This window comes from Carica papaya, chromosome 5, assembly GCF_054855325.1.
Source record: "Carica papaya isolate Zhongbai chromosome 5, ASM5485532v1, whole genome shotgun sequence".
In the NCBI taxonomy this organism is placed as follows: Eukaryota; Viridiplantae; Streptophyta; class Magnoliopsida; order Brassicales; family Caricaceae; genus Carica; species Carica papaya.
The window spans coordinates 6,852,281-6,878,419 of NC_142313.1; the positions used below are offsets into that span (position 1 = coordinate 6,852,281).

The 26,139-nt window shown below is 33.9% G+C and overlaps 1 protein-coding gene across 5 annotated transcripts; it reads right to left on the reverse strand.

Annotated features, from left to right (window-relative positions):
- Positions 1–288: 288 nt before the first annotated feature.
- SK20 (SKP1-like 20) lies at positions 289–16,928 on the reverse strand. 5 transcript variants are annotated; one of them, XR_002540972.2, is made up of 11 exons: positions 16,695–16,928; positions 7,763–8,286; positions 7,408–7,632; positions 7,092–7,283; positions 6,881–6,991; positions 6,612–6,684; positions 3,257–3,360; positions 3,021–3,184; positions 2,381–2,496; positions 1,548–1,689; positions 289–975 (listed from the first exon to the last, which is right to left on the reverse strand). XR_002540972.2 is itself a non-coding variant. In XM_022050532.2 (11 exons), the coding sequence occupies exons 3-11, from the start codon at positions 7,796–7,798 to the stop codon at positions 1,676–1,678; spliced, it is 1,035 nt and encodes a 344-aa protein (XP_021906224.2). In that variant the 5' UTR covers positions 7,799–8,053; positions 8,243–8,286; positions 16,695–16,928; the 3' UTR covers positions 1,093–1,675. The 5 variants fall into 5 exon arrangements, 3 of the variants coding, with proteins under 3 accessions (XP_021906224.2, XP_021906222.2, XP_088076202.1); XR_002540971.2 differs by having other exon boundaries at positions 289–983; XM_022050532.2 differs by lacking the exon at positions 289–975 and having other exon boundaries at positions 1,093–1,689; positions 7,763–8,053; positions 8,243–8,286.
- Between the last annotated feature and the right edge of the window lie 9,211 nt (positions 16,929–26,139).

Here is a 26,139-nt window from a genome sequence, read left to right on the forward strand (position 1 = left end):
ATGCTTGCCTATGAGTGTCCGTACTGCTAAGAATTAGTATCAAGGTTGCTTTAATCTCTTTAAAGGGTTCATTTTAAACTTTTAAAATCAAATCACCTTACCATTCCACAATTTGCAGGGTAAACGAGTAAATGCCATGATGCTTCTGAGTGTGAGAACGTAAGAGAAGAATATTTTAATTTTGAAGACTGATTTTTTTCATTTAATCTAATAGTATAAAAGAAACGGTCTAAATGCGGATCATAACGTTTCCCACTATCGCAAAACTGGTTAATAAATAACAGATAATTGACTTAGCTGTAAATGAATGTTATATTCTGCTTTTCTCCTGTCTAAGCTGTTAACTTTTCCAAAAAAAAAAAAATACATTTTAAGACAGCTGCCTTACAACTGACAAGTTCTTCAGGTGAATCATACGTTCTCAAGTGTATATGCTTCCTATGTTATTTTGTGGCTGACGTAGTAAGAGCTATCTGCTTTCCATACTGTGCGGTAGATGTAAATCGAATTTAGAAGCCTTTAACCACAAACAACTAAACATATGCTTGTATAACATCAAATGTGAGTTGGTACCCTCTGCACCTTCCAGGCCACAAAGTAGCAAACCGAACAGGACCTTCATATGCTAAAATTAGCATTTATTACAAAACAACCATCATAAATTGTGTATGGGAAAACCAACATTTCCAGAGCTAAAGTGGTTGGGGCAAAGAGCACTGGACTTGGTATGTAGGACCACATACTGACGCGTAATATGTGCTGCATTTATTGGGAATACCAATTCAGAGCACACTGCATGGATGCAAACACAATGTCGTATGTATATTTGCCACCACTTTGTGAATAAAAAAATACACGAACAAAAAGGACGTTTAATAATACAACATAAAAAAGAACGGCATCTTTAGTTTATACAGTATTCTAGCCTAGTTCCTCCAAAAAAGCAGCTTTTGGTAAGAGTAGATGTTCCACCACCTGAAATGCTTTTACAGGACCATCATCAATTACAAACCAAAACAAAATTGGAACTTTGTTAGCAAGACGTGAGAGATCCCACCCATATAATTTCTAAAGCAGCACTAACCGCCATCATAGACATTAAAGGATGAAAAATTTCTCATTCAAACTGCAGATGTTCCAAAATATCATGACCGGAACCTCCACCCAGCTTTTCATAAACAAAATTACATGCAACTAAAGGTAATGGGGGAGATCTCAAATAGACTAAGAACTGCCCAAAGAATTTCTATAAATATGAAACTCCTGAAACCAATGAACATACAAATTAGAAAAAAACCAAAATTATTGCTAAACAGGACTTCAAAAGGGATGTTCCTTCCTCAACATTTCCTCTCTCTTCCAGGGCAGGGATTACTAAATTGCAAACCTTTAAAGCCTATGAAAAGAATGAGCATAATTGGCCCACAAAAATACAATTCCTTATTTCTTCCATGTCAAGGTACAAGGCTTGCCCCCATAATCAAAATTGCTTCCTAGCTGTGCAAAATCTTAAAAACGAAAAGGGGAAAAATGAAGAAAAGCCTTACATTAGGATACACATAAGTGAGAATCCCAGATCTTCTAGACATCCAACACTCTTGCATTTTGAGCAAGGTCTGATCAAAATTGTTGCAGCCACTGGCCAAGAAAAGAAGCATCCTCATTGTATAATTTATCAGTGCTCTGGATCTGGATCATTACCGTGAAAACAAATTAATCTTGTTAGTTATGTTGAATTTGATGGTGATTGCTCAAAAGAGTCCAAAGCAAGTTAATCCTCCTGGTTCTAGTTGGTAAATCAAGTCATTAATTTTATTGCCATGGCACTTTGCCATCAAATCCATGTCTACAAGAAAGATTCAAGGGTAAAAACTCACAAAATTAAGGCGAGATTTACAAATTTTACAGAACTGCTGAGGGCAGCTCTGATAACTAGAAAATATCAGATTAAACACTTCTTAAATAAAATAATTTCCGGACCATGAATTATTCAGGTCAGAAATAACTTAGCATGATATATACAATTAACCAAAGAGGAAATTCAGATGTAAATCAAGTGCATTGAATTTAGCATGCATCACTAAATGTGATTCTGAACTGGGATGCAGGCACTACAAACAGACGACTTCCAGGTGCATGCTATAGAGCCAACCTGACCAACCTCTCCCATAAAAGATTAAAACATTTTCAACAAAGTTATATATTTTTCACTATCTAAAACAATAAAAAGAACACTAACTAGCATTAGCACAATCTAATTATACTATTATTACAAAACACAAGCAGTTAATATGCACCGAGGCTTTGTGTTCCACAGAGAGAACTTAAAAATAAATACTGCTGTAGATAAGCTTGTAATATAAAGGAACAGTTAACATACTTGCATGTCTTCTAGCAGTACCATTGCCATTGATTGAAAAATGTACCGGCCTCCTTTCTTGACCCAAAGATGAGATCCAGTCGGAATTCAATCTCCGCGCAAAATCTTCCACCTCTCTGAATTAAAGGTAGCATAAGAGGGAATAAGATGTATATGTGATGTGAGAAAGTTTTGTGGACTGTGCCGACCATTCAATCTTAGAATTGTTGCAGAGAAAGAGAGAAAAAAGGAGGGAGAATCGCAGAGAGTGAGAAATCCAGGTAAACAGAATTTCATTTCTCGATGCCTTTACACTACTGAAGACAAGTATTTAGTCAACTGCTTAAACTACTTCTGTTATCTCAGTTGCTTCCCTAATTTCTCTCTGTAGGAATTTATGTTTCCTATTTGACTTCCTTTCCAAATTGACACATAATAATACATATATAATGAGGTGCAAAAAAAAATTTTCAAAAAAATCATGCATCAAATCACTGTTTTACCCCCATAATATAATTAGCATTCAGAGAAAGCAACAATATAGACAATTACAGCCTTTCTTTTGACACCAGATTTTCTGAAAATAGTAAAAAAGCACCAAAACAAGAGTTTATGAAGATTCTTTAAAAAGAAAATTCCAACAACCCACCAACAGGCTTACCTATCAATCTCTTCTTTCAGAGCTGGATCTATCTCATCATCAATATCACCATGTGCAAAAATGTCATCTTCCATATCAAGTAAATTTGACTCCTCACCCAAACTGGACCGAATTTTATTACCATCCTCAGCAGTATGACATGAAGAAGTGATACAGTTTTCCTCCTAGCCAAGTGAAAAACACCCGGTAACTGGACCAATACCAAACACTAAAAAGAAAACAAAAATGATGGCAACCTTCTTATGTGTTTCATTTGCTTCATTTGGAGAACCATTCTTCTGTTGATCTCTCCTTCTCCGATTCTTCTTTTTATTTTTTGAAGTTTTAATCCCCTTAGAATCTGTGAAACAGAATTTCCTTACCTCCAATGAGGCCTTCAAAAGGAAGTAAAGTAGAAAAAAGAAGACTAAGAGGCAATACTAAGATAATCAAAGATATCAATCAAGCTCCATTATTTTGCAAAATTTCACAGTGAAGCAATGAGAAAATATAGGATATAGACTTGCGCAGTTTACATATATGTTTGAGAGAGAGCAAGAAAGCATGTACAGTATAATTAGGTAGGAAAAATATAATGAAAGACTGTACTTGACTAAGAATATTAGCTAAGACATCTCAAATGTATAGCACACTGGAACAGACATTTAATGGACAAAATATCAGTCAGAAGAAAAAAGTTACTAATGCTCCGTTGTTCTGCATATAGAAAGTAACCAAATTCATTTTATAATCGTATCAGCAAAGTGACCAAGAAATCAGGAAATCAAACATTAAGACACAACAACGCTTGGCAGTATGACTTGCCATGGCATTCTCCAGGGATGAACAACCTTTATGGGCATCTGTAATACCCTAAATTTAAGATTTATTTATAAATATAATTTCTTAATTTTTTAATTTTTAATTTTAATTTAGAGTAAAAAAAGAAGTAAAATTGAATGAGGATAAATTGAAAGTAATTTTGAGAAAAATGAGTAAAAATTTGGGTTATGAGGATATTTTTAAAAGAAAAATCGAAAATCATGGATCAAAACGCAATTTAGAAAAAAATTGCCACGTAAGATGCCCAATCAGCAGCCACGACGAATCAGGACGTGTCACATGGCAACGGACGCTGATGCGGTGCCATGTGAACAATCCGCGTGCTCGCGATCGAACGGCCCAGATCCGTTCCCGCGCACACGGACGGTCTGGATGCGCTCCCTCCCAAACGCGATCCAACGGCCAGATTCACACGCTATCGGATGGTTCAAATTAGATCGCGATGGACGGCCCAAATTCACTCCCTATTTAATCGCGATCGGACGGTTCAGATCAAACGCGATGGACGGCCCAGATCAAAAGCGGACGGATATAAATAACTCTTATTCGCACCCAAACCCTAATCCTAGCCGCCAGAACCCCTCGTCGGAGATGAAGACCTGATCGCCAAGAAGGAGCCGCCGTCACCCACCGCCGTACCGGAACCCTTTCCGACTGACAAAAAAGGTAAAAACTTTCCATTTTGCTCGAATTTCAATTTTAAACTCACCCATGACCAAATTGGAGCAAAAAAACAGGCCAATTGGCCGAAAAATGCCGGTGAAGCACGGCAGCGCCACCGCAGGGAATTTCACAAAACGCCTCCGATGAGGCCCTTTCCGATTCCCATTATGTGTAATTTTTTCACCGTTGTGATCACCGTGTCCTTCTCTACAGGTTGACCGAAGCAAAACACCCAACTACAACGTGAGCTGGAGGAGTCATCGCACCGGAGAGCCCCGCCGCCAATGAGTTTGGGTTTTTTGTGTTTTTTCGATCAACCGAATCCCTTTAATGTGTTTTCTCGCAGGGATCGATGCAAAATTGGCCGAATTCGTTCCGAAATTGGCCAAGTGGGCCCCGACACTGATTTTAGCTTTGTTTGGAATATTTGTAGGTATTATTAGTGCATTTTAATTCCTGAAAAAAAATTCAGGGAATCCGGAAATCGCCCGTAGACGCAGTCGAACAGCTTAACTTTTCGGACATCAAATTGAGTAAGAATCCCTCACCCTATTCCTTATAATAGAATTGGAGTTTAAATAAATAATAAAATGTATTTTGTGCGAATTTAATAAATGTGCATAATTAATTACGGATTGCTAATAGAGCCAAAACCGAAAATTGGTCTCTATTGATTTATTTTACAGTTTAAAGACATAATAGTATCTGATTTATCAATTTTATGATTTGAATGGATGTATTGCTACCTTATGTGATCACCGTTTAGTTGAAAAATTGAGATATGATTGTATTCCCTTATGCATTTTTGTTTGCTTGTGTGATTATGGTTGATTTGAAAAATTGAAACTAACGAAAAACGGAAAAGTTGTGTGGAAAGATGAATAGATGAAGATGACAGCCTTACTGGATATCCTGAGAGATGGTGGACGGACCGGGTACATAGGGAACCCTACCGTGAACGTTGTCTCATACCGGACGGGGTATGAGGACAACCCATAATTGAAATTGTTAAAGGAAATGGTTCGCGTGTAGCGGGGACATCCCTATGAACCCCCATGCATACTAGTAGACTGATGAAAAAGTAACAATTATTGTTTAGTTTATTGACGATGTATATAAACTTGTGATATGTACTATGTTACTGATTTTACACGAAACTATGATCTGTATGATATCAATTGTCTGCATAAGTTATTTTTATGAACCATACTACAGTAAGTGAACGGTAAATAATTTTCTTTATGATTAATAAATGAATTTACTAAATTTAGTGCTCCATTAGTGGTTTTTGATTTTATACCAACTTTTACTTCTGTATCAGTGATATAGTGTGATATCTTTACTGAGTTAGTGTAACTAATCCCTTATTTAACCATTTCATATCAAGAAAACCAGATTCAGAGCCCGAACCGCAGGAAGATTGCGAGTAGATGCTAGATTTCTTTATTTCCCGTTTATTTCCTTATTCTTATATTTTTTTCAAAAAAGTGAATTCCCTAACACTGTTTGGTACTTTAAGTTATTTGTGTAAGAAATATAAACCCTAAACATTTATTACGCCTCCGCACTTTAATTATTTTTTATTTTCTTTGAATATTTCCGAAGTCGTTACAGTATCTAAATATTCAAAGTGGCTACAAGTGACTCATTTTCACTTGCAAGTCTAATTAGGATCCTTAATGCTTTTTAGATTTACCCTTTACAAAATAGTACTTGCCTAGACAAACTTTATAGGGAAAAAGGATTCACAGACAACTGAGCACGCTACTAGAAAATAAGTCATTTTATAATTGCATAACCATTTATGTTTTGGGGGATAAAGTCAACAATAAAAAATTTGTTCTTTATATTAAAGAAAATTAGTTTACAAAAGAAATTTCATATGATATTTGATAAAAGAATTTTCAGCATCCAAGCTATCCATATTTTTTCAATTCCTAAATATTGAGACTATGTTCCAAATAAAATAAAGGGTAAATCCTTCTATAAATTAAGCAAATTAGTTCACTCAAACCTAATAAGCAGCAGAGATTCCTACAACACAGAAGATAATGAAGAAGGCAAACTCAGACAGGGAGAAAAATAATGAAGGTGAAGCTTGAGTACCTTCCCCATTAATAAATGATAAGAGGTCATCCACAGAACGCTCATCCACTCGCTCTTCTTCAACCTCAACATTCTGAAAGATGTGAAGCCAAATTTTGCAATTATCATCCCCATAGAGGTAGATACTGTTGTATGAACCCTATTACACTTTCATCTAATGGAATTCACATTAAACAGCAGAATGCACCTTCAAACAGTATAATTTCATTTTTTAAAAGTAAATTACAAGTTACTATAAGTTAAGTAAAAGCGAAAAGACTGCCAGTCACCTTTAATTTCTCTCGCTCCTTTAATTCTTTCCTCTTCTTTGCATACAACCTATTTAAAAGTCGAATTCTTGGATCATCCATTGTGTTTTTCAAAGGCTCCAATTTCTCTTCCTGCATAAATACTAAAATGTTAAAATTATGAAACAACAATGACAACATAAGGAACAGGGAAGCATGCCAAAAGGAAAACAGTTTCCCAAGTAGCAGACACCTCAGTGAGATCATCAGGCAAATGAAAAATTTCACGTATCTCCTCAGGGGTTTTGCCTTCAATAATTCGTGCAAGAGCACGGCTTGTAAGATCAACCAGAGGTTTCAACTGAAGGCTGTCAGCAGCAGAAGTCAACTCACAAAGCCTTTTTGTGTCCATTCGAATGAATTTTTCATCAAAAGTCTTCCTTTCCTACATCAACAGGGGAGGAAAAAGTCAAGAGCTTGATAAGAGCTCATGGTAGGAGGCAGATCCAATATTACTCAATTTATATAGCCTAAAGGAGGCAGATCAACAACTTAAAAGCATGTTAAACCTTGTTAGAACGTCCTGGTACTTGGTGAAATCTGCAATAATCAAGAATCAGACTTAACATGGCAGGATTGACCCGCTGTGGAAGTGATATAGCACAGTTCTTGGATGATCCCATTCCCTTTTGTATTAGTTCATGGCATATCATAGGGCAAAACATTGCAACCTCTTGTTCTACTTGTTGTATTGAACCATCGGCAGTCTGAAGCCAGATATAGGACTTCATCATCTGCATATATACAGACATAGGTCCGACATCATTTGTACATATTCAAAACAGAGACCTTCAACTTCTAGCATTGGCTGAAAGGACAATTCAATGCAGGAAAAATGGCAAATCGCATCCATTAATAACATACCTCTGGTTTGATCACTGTCATATCAACTTCTGACATTTGACAATAATGTTGAACCACCAAGTTATTTTATACAAAGCCCCTTTGCAGTAAAATTGCAATATAGTCTTCTCTAATACTCAAAAGCTTGAATGCAGAAGATAGAATGACAGCTTTACTTTTCTTAAGGAGTGGACATTCTCAAGCCTATTATTAATTTTCCATGATGTTACCATAAACAGTCGAGCTTCAAAGCCCATGCACATGGATATTCAGCAATACTTCAAAGAAATTTCCTGAAGGTGCATCATTGAACTGGTAAAGCAGGAAAATTAACAAACATAAGCAACCATTGGACTCCCCAGGGATAATTTCCAGCTTAGAACATATGAAATTACGAAGAACAATATGTCAAGCACAAGCCAAATGTCCTCAATCCTTATAAGGTCTGCAAATAAAGCCAAATTTTTAATGCATTTCTTTAACAGGAAAATGATGAATCACATGTACAGAGCACTGAAGGGGTTGCTGCCCGCGTACAAAAGTACCTGCAAGAAATTATTACTCAAATCTTTATAAGGTCTGCAAAATCCTCCTTAGAACATAAAGGATGACATGTGAATAAAAATGTAAAGGCTCAGAAACCAGTAATCCTCAATCCTGGTGCAAACTCTTTAAAAAGCTATCCTATTCTTGCTTCACCAGATAACACCAAAAAAAAAAACAGCAGAGGAAAAAGCAAAATAGCCCATTTTCTGCTCTTGGCAACTCCAGACACTCCCATGCTCACAATTATGCAGCTATTATCCCACCCATTACCCAACTCAGATTAAGAAACTCATGGCCTGTCTTCCAAATAAGTCTGGAAACCAAGCACCAGATCAGAAACAGTTTGGACACTCTGCTACTTCTTTGCACAGGTAGCATCCTGCACCTGTTGATTATGACTTCTTCATAAGCTGTTCTAATGCATTTATTATTAATTATATAGAAGTTTGAAACATTTATGGTACAGCGACAATCATGCTTTACTCTTATGTTTTAGGATGTGGCACTGACAAAACCGCTGCTGGCAAGATGGTGGCCAACAAAGGAGATACACTGAGTTAGTTGGGGAAATTGGATCAAGAATGAAAGCTTTGTTTTGTTCTTGAACTCCAAAGAGAAAAATGTATTTACTATTTGGAAGGGAATATAAATATTTTTTTTTCCTTTTTTTTTCCCTCTTAGCTATTAAATCCAAATTTTCAAGAGGAGAAGCAAAATAAAGGAGATTACAACAACCAGCCATAGGACTTCATTAATTCTCAATAATCAGGAAATCTCTATTTATAATCAGGAGTCCTATAATTTTCTATCAGAAAAATACAAACTAAAGAATGTGTGGCTCCCTTGACTATCATTCACTGGGAGGCTAGAAATACATCCTTGTTTAAGAAGAACCTAGACTCGACTTACATGAACCTTCTAATAATAGCCACAAAGTGTAAATTGCATCGACATGCATAACTTTTATCCTCATATATAGAACTCCCTACTTAAGAATTAAGGGAAAACACACACGTATGTTCATTAAAATATAGACGTACTCCCCGGGCATTAAGTTTGATTTTATTTATTAAAAATAAGAAGTTTGATTGTCAAATCTTAAAAGAAATACTGAAATGACTGAACTATCGTTACATTTCTCCAATCTGAAAATCTTCAGAGCCACATTTAATCCTATTATTTTTTCTTTAATTCGTGTTACTCGCAGGAAAAAGAATAAGATTGGAGGTTTTGAGGGATTAGTGTTGTGGGTATCACAATACTGGTACGTTGAGCAGAAAAGGTGAGTGGTTTGGCGGGGGAAATTGGGATTTAGGGTTGTTGTAAAGATGGGCTTAGTGAAGATAGGAAGAGGGTTTGCAAGGAAGACAGTGAATGAGGAAGAATCAGTTCAGTGGTTTGGAAATTACTTGCATTGCATGGCTACTGAGCAAGAACGAGAAAAAATACTAGATGGATATATGTCTGGGTGTGAAGGAAAACCAGCTAAGAGATTTTTTAAAAAATAAAAAGTATAAGATGTATTTATTAATTACAGGCACTAAAGAGATGTCAAACCTGTATGCGGAAGGTATTCACTGATCAATGAGGACTTCGATAAGGTTACCAAAGTTCTCCATAGTGTGTAAGTAATTACCAATAATAAAAAAACCCAAACGTTGGTACCACCCATCCCTAACCGTATCAAACTCCTCCACCTCTTTGAAAGCTTTTCTATTTCTTTTTTTCCATGCAATCCAAAATATTGAGAGGGGAATGAGACCTGATTGTTTTTTTCTGCCGCACAACGACTTCCAAGTCCAGATTTCTTCCCTTACACTCCCCACCATTACCCAACTGACACCTAGGATTCTATGTACCATGCTCCGTAGTTTAAACGCTAATTTTTTTTGAAATAAAAAGTGTGTATTATATTACTTACATGCACTAAGGAGGTGCAAAATCTATATACAAAAGAATTTAGATATCAACAAGTATATCAATAAGATCTTCTAGATTCTCCATTGAATACAACTGTCGTCTCAATATCAAAATACTAAAGTTTTGAAACCATCCCTCTTTTAATTTATCAAGATTCTCCTCCACGCCCTCAAATACTCTCATGTTCCTTTCTTTCTAAAGCACCCAAATAGTTGCCAACAGAATAGCCCCAAGTGCTTCTTTCTTCTCATAATGTCTATCCAAGCCCAAATCTCCTCCTTACTAGTACCAGCCATAGCCTAGTTGATGCGGAATCCATAATCAACTAATGTGATCAAAAACCTCACATATACTTTAGTATTTAAAATCACCCTCTCTACTTTACCTACATTCGACACGTGAATGTCAACTAAGCTAATTGGGATGATAATTTGAATTGATTAAACACCACAAGATGGAACCTTTATAAGTGAAATCAATTCAAGAATGATTGATAAACGTTACAAAAATTGATCTTGATGAGTTGAATCAATTCTCACTCAACAAAAAGGTTGAAGAAAACCTCACTAATTGAAAACTAAAAACTTATAATTTTATTATTATCAAATTTGAATGAAGATAATTAGGAATTAAATATCTATTTATAAAGTAGATCGTGTGCATTACAAGAAAATAAATCACCTAAATTAATTGTAAAAATTATAAAAAAATTAAATCTTACCTTAAATGAGAAAATAATGAAAATTAAAAAAATTTTGATTAAAATAGGATAGATAAAAAATTCTCTTTTTAAATGAGAATATTTTAATTAATCATAACAGAATTAGGGAAAATAAATATGGTTAATTCCATTAAAAGAGTAAATAGACCACTCATATCTTTCTTAAACCGTAGGATTTAGTTCTTTAAAAAATGAGATTTGATTTTCTCTTCCTTTAATATATCACATGGTTTAGGAAGAAATCTTTCCTCTTGGCTGATTCTCCCTTTAAAGATATTCTTTTCTCTCTCCTTGCTCACATCACTAGTTGTAACCAAGAATCTCGAGAGCCATAGATCATAAACTGTATACTAGGGGACACCTGATAAGTGGTCATAAACCTCTTTAGCTCTTTTATAGATACAACACCAGTTTGTCATTATTTTCCCTCTCTTCATTAGTTTGTTGATGGTCAATATACATCCATGAGCTGCTTCCCAATGAGCACTAGAGGCTCATATGTCTCCTTAGGCACTTTTATACAAGTAGCATCCATTGACCAAAATCTTGCCCCTTCTAATCAACTTTTTTAGAAAAATAAAAATGTAATGTGTATATTAACAAGGTACCAAAAAAATGAGTACCAACCAATAAGCATAAAGATTTACAAAATAGTTACTATATCAATTATATCCCCAAAATCTTCAACCCTACCAATATCATAATGCAACAAACTAGTCCCAAAATAATTAATCCACCTATCTCTTAATTTATACAAACCTAATTTTTTCCCTTTAAAATCTCTAACATTTCTTTCTTTCTAAAGAACTCAAAAAACAGTCAAAGGAATCAAATTGGCAACATTACATTTGCAACTAAGTCCATCCCAAGCCCAAATTTCCCCTCTTACAATCCTAGAAATCACCCAACTAATCCCTAAGAACTCATAAATAATGCTTGATAAGCTATAGGCAACCGGACACCATAAAAGAAGGTGATTACATGATTCCTCAACACATGCAAAGATAGCACCTGTTTACAATAATTTGTCCTCTAATCAACTTATTAATTTGTCCTCTAACCAACTTATTAATGGTTAAAATACTCTCACACCTTACTACCTAAGCAAAGAGAGTAATTCCAAAGGGAATTCACTTTCCGTATTTGTCGTGATGGGAATTTAACATCCATAACATCATTCTTAGTCAAATGTTTATGAAAAGACCCCATTGAAGATGACTCACTCAAGTTGAGCGTCCAAATAAGTTGATCCTCACTCTTCACCAAAACCACCAAAGACAAAACATCCAAAAGAGACTCATACTCACATACTTTCCAATCATTCAAATTCCTTAAAACCTCCACATGCCACTCCCTCCCATTCCCGATCACTCTATACATCTCCTTTACCAATGTGTTTTTATGCCTTGTGGTCGCATAAATCCATGAAAATCTCTCTTTTAAGTGCTTCCTCACCAACCCATGGATCCATCCAAAATCTAATTTTCTCCCTATTGTCCACCCGCCATCTGATGCACTTATGAAAAATAGTCCTTCCCATGCTTATCTTCTTCCACACACCAATCCTACGCAGTCTTGACAAACTTCTCGGATAACAATCTATTTCCCCTTTGCCAAACTTTTGCTTCAGTTACTCTATGCCACAAAGTCTCATTCTCATTCAAAAACCCCCAAGCCCATTTAGCCTAGAGTGTCTGATTCATTTTAATGATCAATGTCAGCCCCAATCCTCCTTGATGCAAGGTCTTTTGAGAACATCCCATGCCACCAAGTGGTATCTCTTATGTTCCTCCAAGTCACCCCGTACAAATCTGCATTGAATTGCTTCAAGCTTCTTTGCAACATTCATCGAAATTGTTAATAAAGACATTTAATACACTGGCAAGAAGACTAGGTAAGAGAATGGTGGTGGAGACACACAGGTGCTGAGTTTGAGAAAAGAAAAGAACTGATTGTGGTCATTGTGAGTGGGTTCACCCATCCAAATTACCTAAGTTGCTAATAGCTGATAAAGCCTGAAAACAACTTTATTACCCACTTTTGGGTTGTTGAACTTGATGGTATGTCACCTAATCCAAACTATTTTCTGTGTTTTGTTGCAATGTGGGACATAAGGGCAAAAACAGAGAAAAACAGCATGATGAGAAGAAGAATTTGTAAAGTGAATCATTAGTACAAAAGCAAGCCTCGGCAAGGCTTGGGTCTTGCCCCAGACAGTTTAGCCTCGGGCAATGCCAAGAACCGTGCACAGCAGTCAATTCAAAAAGAAAAAGGCGCGCGCTTAAAATTTAAAAACAAATCCCGTTCAAGCCCCAGATTTGTGGACAAAAAATCAAAGGAAATTTGCATATTGGAACAAAAAAAGAAAACCCTAGCTCCCTTTCCTATAAAGGGGGCGACTGTCAAAGCAAGAGGATTATCATCTCTTCTTCCCGACGCCGCACACAACAACTCCTGCTGCTTCTACAATTCTCTTTCTTCATCTTTCTTCTTCCCTTTACTTTTCAATAACTCTTTTGTATTGGAAAGCCCACCATGAGTGGCTAACTTATTTTCTTTTCCTAATTGATAGATTTAAAAAACTCCAATAATGTATTAATGAGATTTAATCGAATTAATATGAGTTTTATTTCAGAGCTGGCATTTATTTACTTCCTGCACCTACATATATTTGTTGTTTCGAATTCATTTGAACAGAACCCATCATATGAGAAGAGAAACCGCAAGCAGCTAGCCGAACTCCTCAAATCCGTAATTATTTAAGTGGTTTCAGCACCAAATTGTGATCAATGACGCAATAAGAAAAGTAAATAATCTAATTGACTGGTTCACACAGATGAATCCAACAACTTGAATCAGATCTTTTTAGTTCTCAAGACCGTTGACAACTTAAATCATGTGGACGTTCACAGAACTGCTTGGCAGCGAAGAATCAACTAACAAATGTTTCTTAGTTGGTTTAGGAATAAAGAATGATTGGTTGTCGAAACGTTTTGGACAACTATAACTGATTTTTTTGGGTGAAACAAATCCTTACGTCTATAATCAATTGCAATACTAGAGCTAACTATTTCATCAACTATGAATTCTTCTTATAATTGTTTTAATTTCTAATTTGCAGGCAAGAGTTTGTTCAATATTATTTTACTCATTGTTTATTTTATATTTTGCATATTAAATTCTACAAAACTCCTACTGTTTGTTTTTTATTCATTGGTCAAGGAAAAAAAATTAGTTTTCAATTCTTGCAGATTCGACCCTTTTTACCACCACTACAATATTGTTTCATTGGTTAATTAGAAATTTATTTTTGCTGGATTCGACACCCATCACCAGCTCATATAAGAATTTAGCTAAATGAGCGACTAGTGCCTAGTTGTTTGTTTGGCCAGACACAGTTTTTTAAAGTATACTTTTTTACATTCAAATTGATTTTTACTTTAGTGTGTATATATATACTTAGGTTTGCATAATAGAAAAGAGGATATGTTTTTATATTTGGAAATAATATGATGTGATAGAAAGCAATGAAAATAAAATTTTAACAAACAGTACCCAAGGGGGCAAAATCTAAATTTCATGCAAAGGTAGGAGTTTCTATGTTTTGATTCTTAAATGGAGACATCTTCTACGTACTAAGGTAAACTTAAGCGTTGTAATGCAATTTACCAATTGATAAATCACTTGTTTGAAATCATATCAACTTGGTATACATACTATCTATTTTCTTCAAGAATTGCTTAAGCACCAAAAAAATTACCGACTCTCTTGATGCGCCATCTACATTATCTTTAAAAATAAATTTTTCTTCACGCCACCAACTCCTCTTTCCTTTTTCTTCCTAGTATTTAGTGGCTTACAAGATAATAATTTTTTGAGAATAAAAAAGGAGACATAGGGCACCAAAAAGGTGCAGCCCAAGTACCAAGGCTCCACATAGCAGTCAAAATATATATAAGCGTTAAGAATGGTTTTAATTGATGTGTATTCCATTGAATATTACAACCTCATATATAATTTTACCATTAATTACAAATGATATATTTTACTATTTAATTTGATTTATTTCTTTTCTAATATCCTTATTTATTTCCTCTTTTAACATTTTGATTCTCTTTTTCTTTAATACTATGATTTATTCCTCTTTTAACACCTTGATTTTCTTTCTCTTTAATATCATTATTTATTTCTTTTTAACATCTTGATTTATTTTTTCTTTAATATCACGATTTTCTTCCTCTTTAACACATTGATTTACTTTCTCTTTAATACCATGACTTTCTTTCTCTTTAATACCTTGATTTACTTTCTCTTTAATACCATACTTTTCTTTCTCTTTAACACCTTGATTTACTTCTTCTTTAATACCATAATTTTCTTCCTCTTCAACAATAAGATCCCCCACAGTAATAAGGATAACCCTTAAACAAAAAACATAAGATCTGGAACCAATGATCTCTAACTCTACTAAAGAGAGAACCAATACTCTCAAAAGCTGACTGTTCCTATCCTTCCAAATGACAAAGGAGATAACCAAAAAGATAAAAGAAACTTCAAAATTATCCGATATGATATGTCATCTTTAACGGACAAAATTCTTTTTTTTTAATATTTAAGTGACAGAATTCTTGTCATGAAACTTCCAGTTCCTAGGTCCTTCGAAACCTCTCTTTTGGCCACTGTTTTCTTCCAGCAGATTAAACTAACAAGCAAGCGGAAATTTAGCGATTGCATTCTTCAAATGCATCACTGGCAGCAAAATAAGTTAAACTTAGCACCTTGAGCACAATATCACTGTAAAGCTGAAACTCTGTTTTAATATCCATAGCATCATCTACTGAGACAACTACAAAAAGCCCCCTTCTTCCATAATCCCCCCATCCTACATTCTCCTTTACCAAGCAACCCAACTAGTTGCCATGGCACTTAACTAACCAATTGCAGCCACTAATAATAACTGGCACTGCTAGTTTTTCCATGGATATCCCACCCCCAAAATCTATCATATCTCAAACTGCAATCAGCCATCAGCCAATCCCAATGTTTGCATATCCAGACAAACACACTTCAAGAGCATGTGATTTCATAAAAATTTGTCATTCAACTTCTTTAAATGTTATTCATTTCTGCATAATTCTTCCAGCGGCGAACAATCGTGGCGAAAAAACACAGTGAATCAAGAACTCAAATAATTTATTTTGGTTTCTTTGCTCCTGAGAACGTTAGCAATGCAACTTTTTTAATTCCCAGAAGTAACTGGTTTTTCTTTTCCCAACAAACTCCATTAAACTTAAAGAAATAGCTCGACTCTAAGCTTAAATTAATGCCTGCTCCCGTTTCGTGATAATAACAAAATTCAAAAATTAAGTTTCTCCCCTTTCTTTACCTACCAACCCAAAATAAACCTAATCGATCAACAATGGAACCTCGAAAACATACACGTATATACATCGCGTCGACGTATGCACACACACAACCATCCAAACAAAAAAAAAAATCAGAAGATAGAAAATATTTACCTAACCCTACCTAAAAGACAAAAGCTAAAACAGAAATCCTCAAGCAAGAAACGAACAGAAAATACAAAAACATGAGACGAACAAACCGATCGAATAAACGAAAACAGGAAAATGAAGCAAACTGGAAACAGGAGATGCTCAGATGCAATAATCCAAAATGACAAAAGAAAGATGCAGAATGAACAGAAACACATAAAGGTTGAAGAACACAAATAAATATCTACATAGGGGAGAGTGTGGCGTGTACCTGAGGGAGAAATGGATGGTAGGAGAGAGGAGATAGTTGAAATTGCAGAGATTTGGCGGTTGTCGGCGAACCAGAGAATGGATAAATGAGAGAGAGTGAAACGTTAGAGAGAGAACGAGAGGGAGCGTTTTAGAGAGAGAAAGAGAAGTTTTAAAAATAAATAAATATATAAATAAATAGAAGGAAATGCAACTGTAAAACTAGGCTGGGGCATAGATGTGTTGTGCCTAAAGAATGGTGAGTTAAAAGGTACGCGCCGGGCCGCTGTCGGGAAGATGAGGCAGCAAGGGTCCGATGAAACGTCGCCGTACACACGTGACCCCAAACTAAAAACTGGGGTTTGGTTAGCTACTCATCGGCCTTTGGGTCCAATTTTTTGTTTTTGTTTTTTTTCCTTTACCAAAAAACTGATTTTTTTCATCCTAAAAGTTATATTTTTATGATGTCTTGGGCAGATTTTTCTTTTTTTTTTTTTTTACATTTTTTAAAATGATGCTAAGATATAGAGTAATTGAATATTATTTATTGAACATTATATTATATGTTAAAAGTTTGATTATAATATATTAAAAAATGCACTAATTTTGTATTATTATTCAATAGTATGTAAATATAGTTATAATAATAATAATAATATTAATAACTAAAAAATTTTAGTGTCATTTTGTATGACAGTAACGACAAAATTATTTTAATGATAACGATTATAAAATAATTTTTTTACTAGTAATTATAATATTCTAAAATTATTTTACTAATAATTACAGTGTTATTATTGCATCATTTGTTATGTCATATTAATGGTTAACTGTATTGTTTATTATTGTTATGTTATTGATTATTAATCAAAAAATTAATTTCGACTTATTTTTATTTTTTAATATCTTATTATTATTTTTTATGATTCGACTCATTTTAATGTCAATAAAATATAAAAAAAAAATGATCATTAATTCGTTCTTATATAAAAATAAAATCTCTGATGAATTTTTTATTAAAAATCACTTTAATCAATTGGTAGTGTTCATGGGTATGAATATTTTACTATATTGATAAATATAAATTCACATGTAATTATTAGTAGTAATGAAAAATCTTGAAGAACAAACGTGAAAATCAACTGCATCACAAAATAAATATGATTGTCATATTAAAGTGGAATAAATGACTGGCAACATAAACTTGTGGAGCACTAGCTAAGACAATTAAGATAGTTTGTGCAACTCCTTTATTAATATAGTGAGTGGTAAAGAGTAACATTCATTTATATAAATGGAATAAAATGTCGAAAAAGATAAACTCTCAATCGACAAAGTATAATCAATTAGAACATACAAAACAAACAATAATTATAATAGAGACATGTACCAACAAATTAGATTAAGATCATTAACTTCTAATACGAAGTTAAATCACAATTTTTGTTAAGCATAATGATAATTTTTTTATTTAAAATTTAAAATATTATAATAAAGTATGAGACTTCGTACAATACTTAGATCATTACATAACATTATTTATTTTTGTGGAGCAACCAAAATCATGATTTATAGAAGTTTTTAATTTTATTCAAAATAAGAGCCAAATAATAGTTTTAGAATCTCAAAATAACGAATTTCAATAACTTCAAATAAATGTTATGACAATTATTATTATGCTTAATCAAAAATAAAGAATCCAATAAGTACTTTATTGACCTTATTGGTTATATCAAAAGTTTTTTTTTTATTATTATTATATCACTATATTTTAAATAAAATTCTCAATGATATAGACAAAAATAAATAATAAAATTATCATAACTACAATTTAAAGGAAAGCAACAAAAAATCATAAATTGTATTTCTCTCTTTATAAGACTTCTATTGAGATCTTCATGAGACTATACATTAATATATACACATGCACATATGAGATATCATAGAGACCAAAGACAAAGAGAAACAAAAATTTATATCATTTTGTATGTGTGTATATACATGTTACTTATAACCATCATTACCATAAATAATATATTTTACCACTATTATTTATCTTATAATAAAAAAAATTATAATTTAAATATTTGTAATATATTTTTTAAAATATATTAGCAATACAAAGCATGTGAAAAAATGTTTTTCTTTTTATAGAAAACATCATTCAAACATAAATTAATCATGCTGAAGAAATTGAACTAAAGAATTAGGAGGCTCATGAAAAATTAATTTTGTTCAATTAATTGTCTGAGTCTCTTTTCTAATCTAATTACAAATCGAATAATTTAAGAGGAAAAAAAGATGAACAAAATATTATGGATACTCATTCCCATCGAAATCTCCAACCGTATTGATATGTAATAATTTTAACAATATCTATTTAGTAGAAAATGACACTTTTTTTATATTTGCAAATATAGTATATCTATTTTAATCTTTACACACTACTTAAATATTCGTACGTTCTTAACCGTAAACAACATCAAAAATTGACTTCTAAAAAGTTGATGTTAAAGTATACTATGCACAAGTATTATTTATGGAGGAAACCAAATTTTATTTGAGTGAGTTATTATATAACACGTGAACTTTAAAAAATAAACTATAAAATTTTTAGATCATTGCGAATGGGTGACACTCAACGTACCTTGAAATATCAAATTTTTTATAAAACTAATATAATTCAAGTGCTACAATATTTTCCCACATACTAACAACCCTATTGGCAATGACTAGTGAAAGGTAAATTTAGCACTATATATACTTCAAATTACGGTTAATGTCAATATTTTATTTACAAAATTGCACTTTTTAATGATATTTTATCTTTAATTTCACCATAATGGACAACTAAACTCCCTTTTGGATTAATCTGTTTATCACAGATAAAATATATTTATTCATCCTTCATATTTAGATGTTTTACTTTAAAAAAAATAATCTTTTGATCATACGTTCTTCCCATATTGTTATGTATTATTCATGTACATAATCAAAAGAATAGTTATGTATAAAGTTATAAGTAACATTATTTGATTGATCGAGTCGATACGTACAACAATTATTTATTTATTATGTGCATTTTTGTATTTTTATTATGTAAATTTAATATTTGATGAAGAATTTCATTAGGTTACTATTTACTTATGTAAATGTTTAATTTATTTATTGTGTGCCTTTTATTTTCAAATATTTAAAATAAATATCTATAATTACTTTTGTGACTTGTATTTATTACGCAGTAAATAAATTATAGATGGCTAATATATTATTCGTAGTTTTGCGATTGATGTAATATGGCATGATATAATTGAACCTGCAAAACGACATGTGGGCCTGGGCCCTAGGGGTACGGGCATATGTAAGTGGAGATAATGCTTTTGCCTACAACATTCTCAATTGCTCGCCACAAGCATGCGCATTGACAACTACCTATATTAGAGGCCAATCATTTACAAAATAATATACACACATATTTATACTGTAGACATCAAATTTTGATAAATTTTTTAAAATTATTATTTGATTGATCAATAAAAAAAAGTAATTAATCAATTAATAAGAAAAAATAATATTCAATTTGACTCAATTTGGATTTAAAATATACTTTAAGAGATTTAATTGTTTCAATAAATTTAATATTTTTTTTTGTTTAGAGAGATTTTTAATTAAATAGTGATTCAAAAAAATGTGTCACTACTATATTTATTTTAGAATTTTCTAAATAAACTCTACCCACTTATTACATCTGTATATAGAGGTTTTAATCTATATTTAGAAGAAAAACTTAGAGAAAATCACAGATATCGTACAAAACTTATAAAAATAAGAGCAAAGACACTTCTTCTACTTTCTCTCTCTTTATATAGTATTCCTTATGAGAACAAAGACAAATCTAAAAATAGACCTATTCTTTTACATTTTTTTAAATTTACTTAAAAATAAAAATCTTTATAACAATCAATTTAGACTTTAAAAATTAAGTATTTTTGTAAATTGAGATTTTTTATTTAAAATTATTCAAAGTATCTAGTGGTCAATAAATAATAAATTTTATATTATTTCTTCAATAAATTATTTTCATCAAATAATCAATCAGGTTTTGATATCAAGAAAATCTGCATTCGAATAAATAATACCATTAAAAATCAACCGTGTTCAATATCAAACAAAGTTTGGTATTAGACTAAAAATTAACAAAGAAAATCTACCTTATTCGAATTCAAACAATTTAATAATTAAATCAAGAACTTATTCAATGATGTTGAATAAGGATACCATTCTTTTGTCCATAAAAGAATACAAACTCAAATTTTGTACCTAAAATTTTATTAAATTATAAATTTAGTTATTTCCTAATGGATTTTGTGTATAATTTTTTTTGTAGTGTAAAATTTGTTGGTCGCATAAACATTCAATCACTGTCGGATATAGTTAAATATTTTACAAATAATCATAAATGTGTAATAAAACTAATATCCAATCTTTTGTATTTTGAAAAATTATCATACTTCTTTTTTAACAAAAAGTTCAAAACTGTGAAGAACGAAGGCTAATGAAGCCTTGAACCCAATCCAACAAGCCTGATGAAGCAATTCTTATCATCAAGATTCTCTCAACATGCAATTATCCACATATTTTCATGCCCAAATAATCCATTCAAAATATAGGTAATTTCTAATAATGCTCAGTCCAAAAACATAAATAAATCTCAGCTCATCATCTTCCGGTGTCTGTCAAATAGGAATCATCATCTATAAAGACCCAAAATATTGGATAAAATAAATTTAAATTAAAGATGCAGAAGCGTATAATAATATTAAGATTTACATTCCTTACACATAAATTAGAATATCCAATAGGACTACGAAAATGTTCATTTCATAGCGGTTCATTAAAAAAATGAATAAACATATAAAAATAGTAAATAAATATTACAGTGAGTTTAACCTCCACTAATTCTTGATAAGATCTGGAAGATACCTACTCACAGTCCTCCTATTAATTAGGATATGGATCTTGATTTTTTTGATCTGAAATGGTTAATAGAGGTGAGATACACTAGTTCAATAAGAACATCACACTACTCACCGATAAATTTTTATTATTTTATTTTAATTTTTTATATGAATATAATAATTTATTATGTAATAATATATAGTTTTAATCAGTTTAATTTAAATAAATAGAAATAATAATAATAATAATAAAAGAGGTAAAATTATTTTTGAGATTTAATTGAAAACAATTTTAGAAAAAATAGGTGAAAATTTGGGTTTTGGGGGTATTTTTGAAAAAAAAATTCAAAACCGGGGGTTAAAACGCAATTTAGAAAAATTATACCACGTCAGCAGCTCGGTCAGCAACCCCGGCCAACTAGGACACACTGCGTGGCAGAGACACTGATGCAAGAGGTCACGCGAAAAGGAGCCACGTGGGCGATCCGCGTGCGCACGATCGAACGGCCGAGATCCGTTCCTGCGCGCACGGACGACCCAGATCAAAAGCGCGTACGGACGACCCAGATTGCACGCGTACGGATGACCCAGATTGCACGTGTACGGACGGTCCAGATTGAATCGCGCACGGACGGTCAGGATTACATCACGATGAATGGCCCAGATTCATTCCCTATTTAATCGCGATCGGACGACCCATATTAAATCGCGATGGACGGATCAGATTAAAAGCGAAAGGTTATAAATAATCTCATCCACACCCAAACCCTAACCCTAATCGCCAGAGCTCTCGCTGGAGAAGAAAGCCCAGCCACCGGGGAACTGATCACCGCCACCGGAAAACCGATCGCTGCCACCCGCCGCCGCACTGGAGCACTTTCTAGCAGCCAAACGAGGTAAAAATTCTCCCCTTGGCTCGGATTTCAATTCTAAACCTACCTGTGACAAAATCAGAGCCAAAACACCGGCCAATTGGCCGGAAAACATCGTCGAAGCCCAGCGGCACTACCGTGGATTTTCTCAGTTTTTGCCTCCGATGAGGCCATTCCCAATTCCCGTTCGATGTAATTTTTACACCATTGTGACCACAGTTCCTTCCTTTACAGGTTGACCGGAGCAAAACACCAAATCGTAACTTGAGTCGGAGGAGCTGCCGCACCGGAGAGCCCCGTCGCCGGTAAGTTTCGGTTTTTGGTATTTTTTCGGCCCACCAAGGGCCCTATGGGTGTTTTATCACAGGAACCAATGCAAGTTTGGCCGAATTCGGCCGAAATCGGTCAGAAACGACCAACCCAAGGCGGATCGCCGCCGGAGCATGGCGGAGCCGCCGTGCCGGAATTTCAAAATTGGCCGAGTAGGCCCTGGGTCTGATTTTGAGTTATTTGGGGATATGTATAGGTACCGTAAGTGTGTTTCAGTTCCCGAAAAAAAAAATTCAGGGAATTTAGGGACTGTCCGTAGGTGCAGTAAAAAATCGGTTTTAGACTTCGAATCAAGTAAGAATCCCTCACCCTATTTTCTATCGCAGAATTAAAGTTCAATTGAATGGAAATATCGTATTTTTGCAATTAATAGATATGTATAATTAATTAAGGTTGCTAATGAAACTCGAATATAATATATTTTTCGGTCAGTTATTGTTTTATTTATTTCACAATTTTAAATGCGTTACGGTATGCGACTTATTTATTATATGGTTTCGGATGCATGAATCACTGTTTACTTCACTGCTGCTTGGTTTCGTGGGTTTAATGTATGCTTGCCTTGTTAAATGCACGTTACTTATTTAAGTGTTCATGTTTATGTGAGAAATAGAAAACTAAGAAAAGAATAGAAAAGGGCATGTGAATTGATAAATGGATAAGTTGACAGCCTCACTAGATATCTTGAGAGATGGTGGACGGACCAGGTCCATAGAGAACCCTCCCGGGAACATTGTCTCATACCGAAAGGGTTTAGAGACTTTAAATATTTTGGCGCCCATACCGGACGAGGTATGAGGACGACCCTGAAATTCAGTTATTAAAGTGAATGGTTCACGTGTAGCGGGGACTCCTATGGATCCCTATGGATACTGGTAGGCTGATAAAAGAGGAAAATTATTGTTTGATGATTGAAATATAAAAGTATGACATGTGCTATGTTACAGAGTGCGTATGATTATATGATATCTATGATCTTATTGTTTTCTAAGGGTCGTTTTCATGAATATCACCGAGGTAAGTGGACAGTAAAGGGTTTATTATTGATAAATGAATTTGTTAAAAATTGTACTCCATTGGTTGTTTTTGTTTTCTACCAACCTTTACTTCTGTGACAATGATATAGTGTGACGTCTTTACTGGGCTAGTGTAGGTCATTCCTTACTTAACCATTTCAGATCAGCAAGACTTGGTTCCTGAGCCCATTCTGCAGGAAGACGACTAGTAGATGTGTAAATATTTTATAGTTTTCCTTATAGTATTTATTTCTAGTATTTTCTTTAGCTAACTTATTCTTTCATATGTTTAGTACGTTTTGGCTATTGTGTAAGGGATGTTAACCATAATATTTTATTTCGCTTCCGCACTTAGAATTTTTATATACATTTCTTTTTTAATTTCCGGGGTCGTTACACACTAGTCCAATAAGAATATCACACTACTCACCGATATGAAAACTGAAGGTTGGTAAAAAAAATATAAAATAACTAATAGATCTCTTAATTTAAGTAAGTTCATTTATCATATGAAAATCATTTATTGTATACTTACCGTTATGAGGTTTTCAAAATCGACCTATAAAAACAATAACTCAAATAACATTATGATTTTTTATACAAGTGAGTAAGAATAACAACTTTTCTTTTTATCTGCTTACTGGTACCTATGAGGATCCATAGGGATGTCCCCTTATGCGTGAACCAAATATCTAAACTTGTCAATTAACTGGTCATCCCCATACCTTGTCCAATATGAGCGGCAAAAATTTCATCCCTCGATACCCCATCCGGTATGAGGGTGAACGGGACCGCCTTCATACCCTGTCCAGTATGAACACTAAAAATATTATCTCTCGATACCCCATCTGATATGAGGTAACATCACGGTAGGGTTCCCTATGTACCCGATCCGTCCACCATCTCCCAAGATATCCAGTAAAACAACCATTTATTAATTCACATAGTCAAGCAATTTTTCATTTGTATATTAATTTTATATTTTACAAATCAATCGTAAATTATGCAAAACAAGTGATATATGTATCAAGAAAATACAATTGAATCATTTATCTATTTTAATATATTATCATATATTTCAAGCTGTACAAATAAATAACCAGTTAAACATGACAAATAAATAAATAACTGATTTTGACTCCATTAGTGACTTGTAATTATTTTAAAGTTTTCTAAATTTCACAAAATACTATATTATTGATTATTAAGCTTCAATTCCATAACAGAGAATAGGGTAGAGGATTCTTACTCGGATCGGTGTTTCGAAATGTCGAGTTGTCTACTGTGCCTCCTAACAGGTATCAGATTCCTTGAATTTTTCTGTGAAATTTAAAACACTCGTCACACACTTAAAAATACCCCCAAAATCTAAAATCAGTGTCTAAAACTCATTCTAGCCAATTTTTTGGGTTCTGGCATGGCGGTGCCACCCTGCTCCAGCGATAACACCGTCACCTGCGATAGTGATTTGCCTCGGCCTGGCTATTTTCAGTTGGTTTAGGTTGGTCTCAACCGACTTTACATGTATCCCTACGAAAAAATTTTTAGGGAGCCTCGGTTGGCCGAAAAAATAAGGAAACTAAAACCTACAAGTGGTAGGATTTTCGGGTGCAACGGCTTCACCGGCTCTCCTTCGCGGCTGGGATTCCTCCTTCGGTCAACCTACAAAAAACAAAATAGTGAACACAATGGTGAAAAAATTACACGAAACAAGAATTAGGAAGGAGCTCATCGGAGGAGATTGCAGATTTTGGGCTGTTGTGGCCTTGCCGGTCTTTACCCGTGGTTTTCGGCTCACCTGCTGTTCCTTTTGCTTCAATATGACCACAGGGTACTCAGAATCGAATTCCGAGCGGGTAGGAGAATTTTTTACCTTTTTTACAGGTCAAAAGTGGCTCCGGTACAGCGGTGGTCGGCTTCTTTCTCTTGTGTCTGGTCCTTCTTTTCGGCGCAAGGGGGAGGGGCTAGCATATAGGGTTCGCGTTTCGTGTGATGCAAATATTTATACCAATCCCGTGTTAATCTGGGCCTCCATCGCGATCGATCTCATCCGTCCGATCGTGCCTAAGGAAGAAACGAATATGTACTGTTCATCGCATTTGATCTCGACCGTTTAATCGTGCCTAAGGGAAAAATGGATCCGGACCGTCCACGTGCGCGGGATCGATCTTGGATAGTCCGATTGTGGGGCACGTGGATCACTATCGTAGCCTCCTGCGTGGCATTGACGTCAACGTGCTTTGCCACGTGGTGCACTCTGGTTCGTTGAGGTTGCTAACTGGATTAGTCCT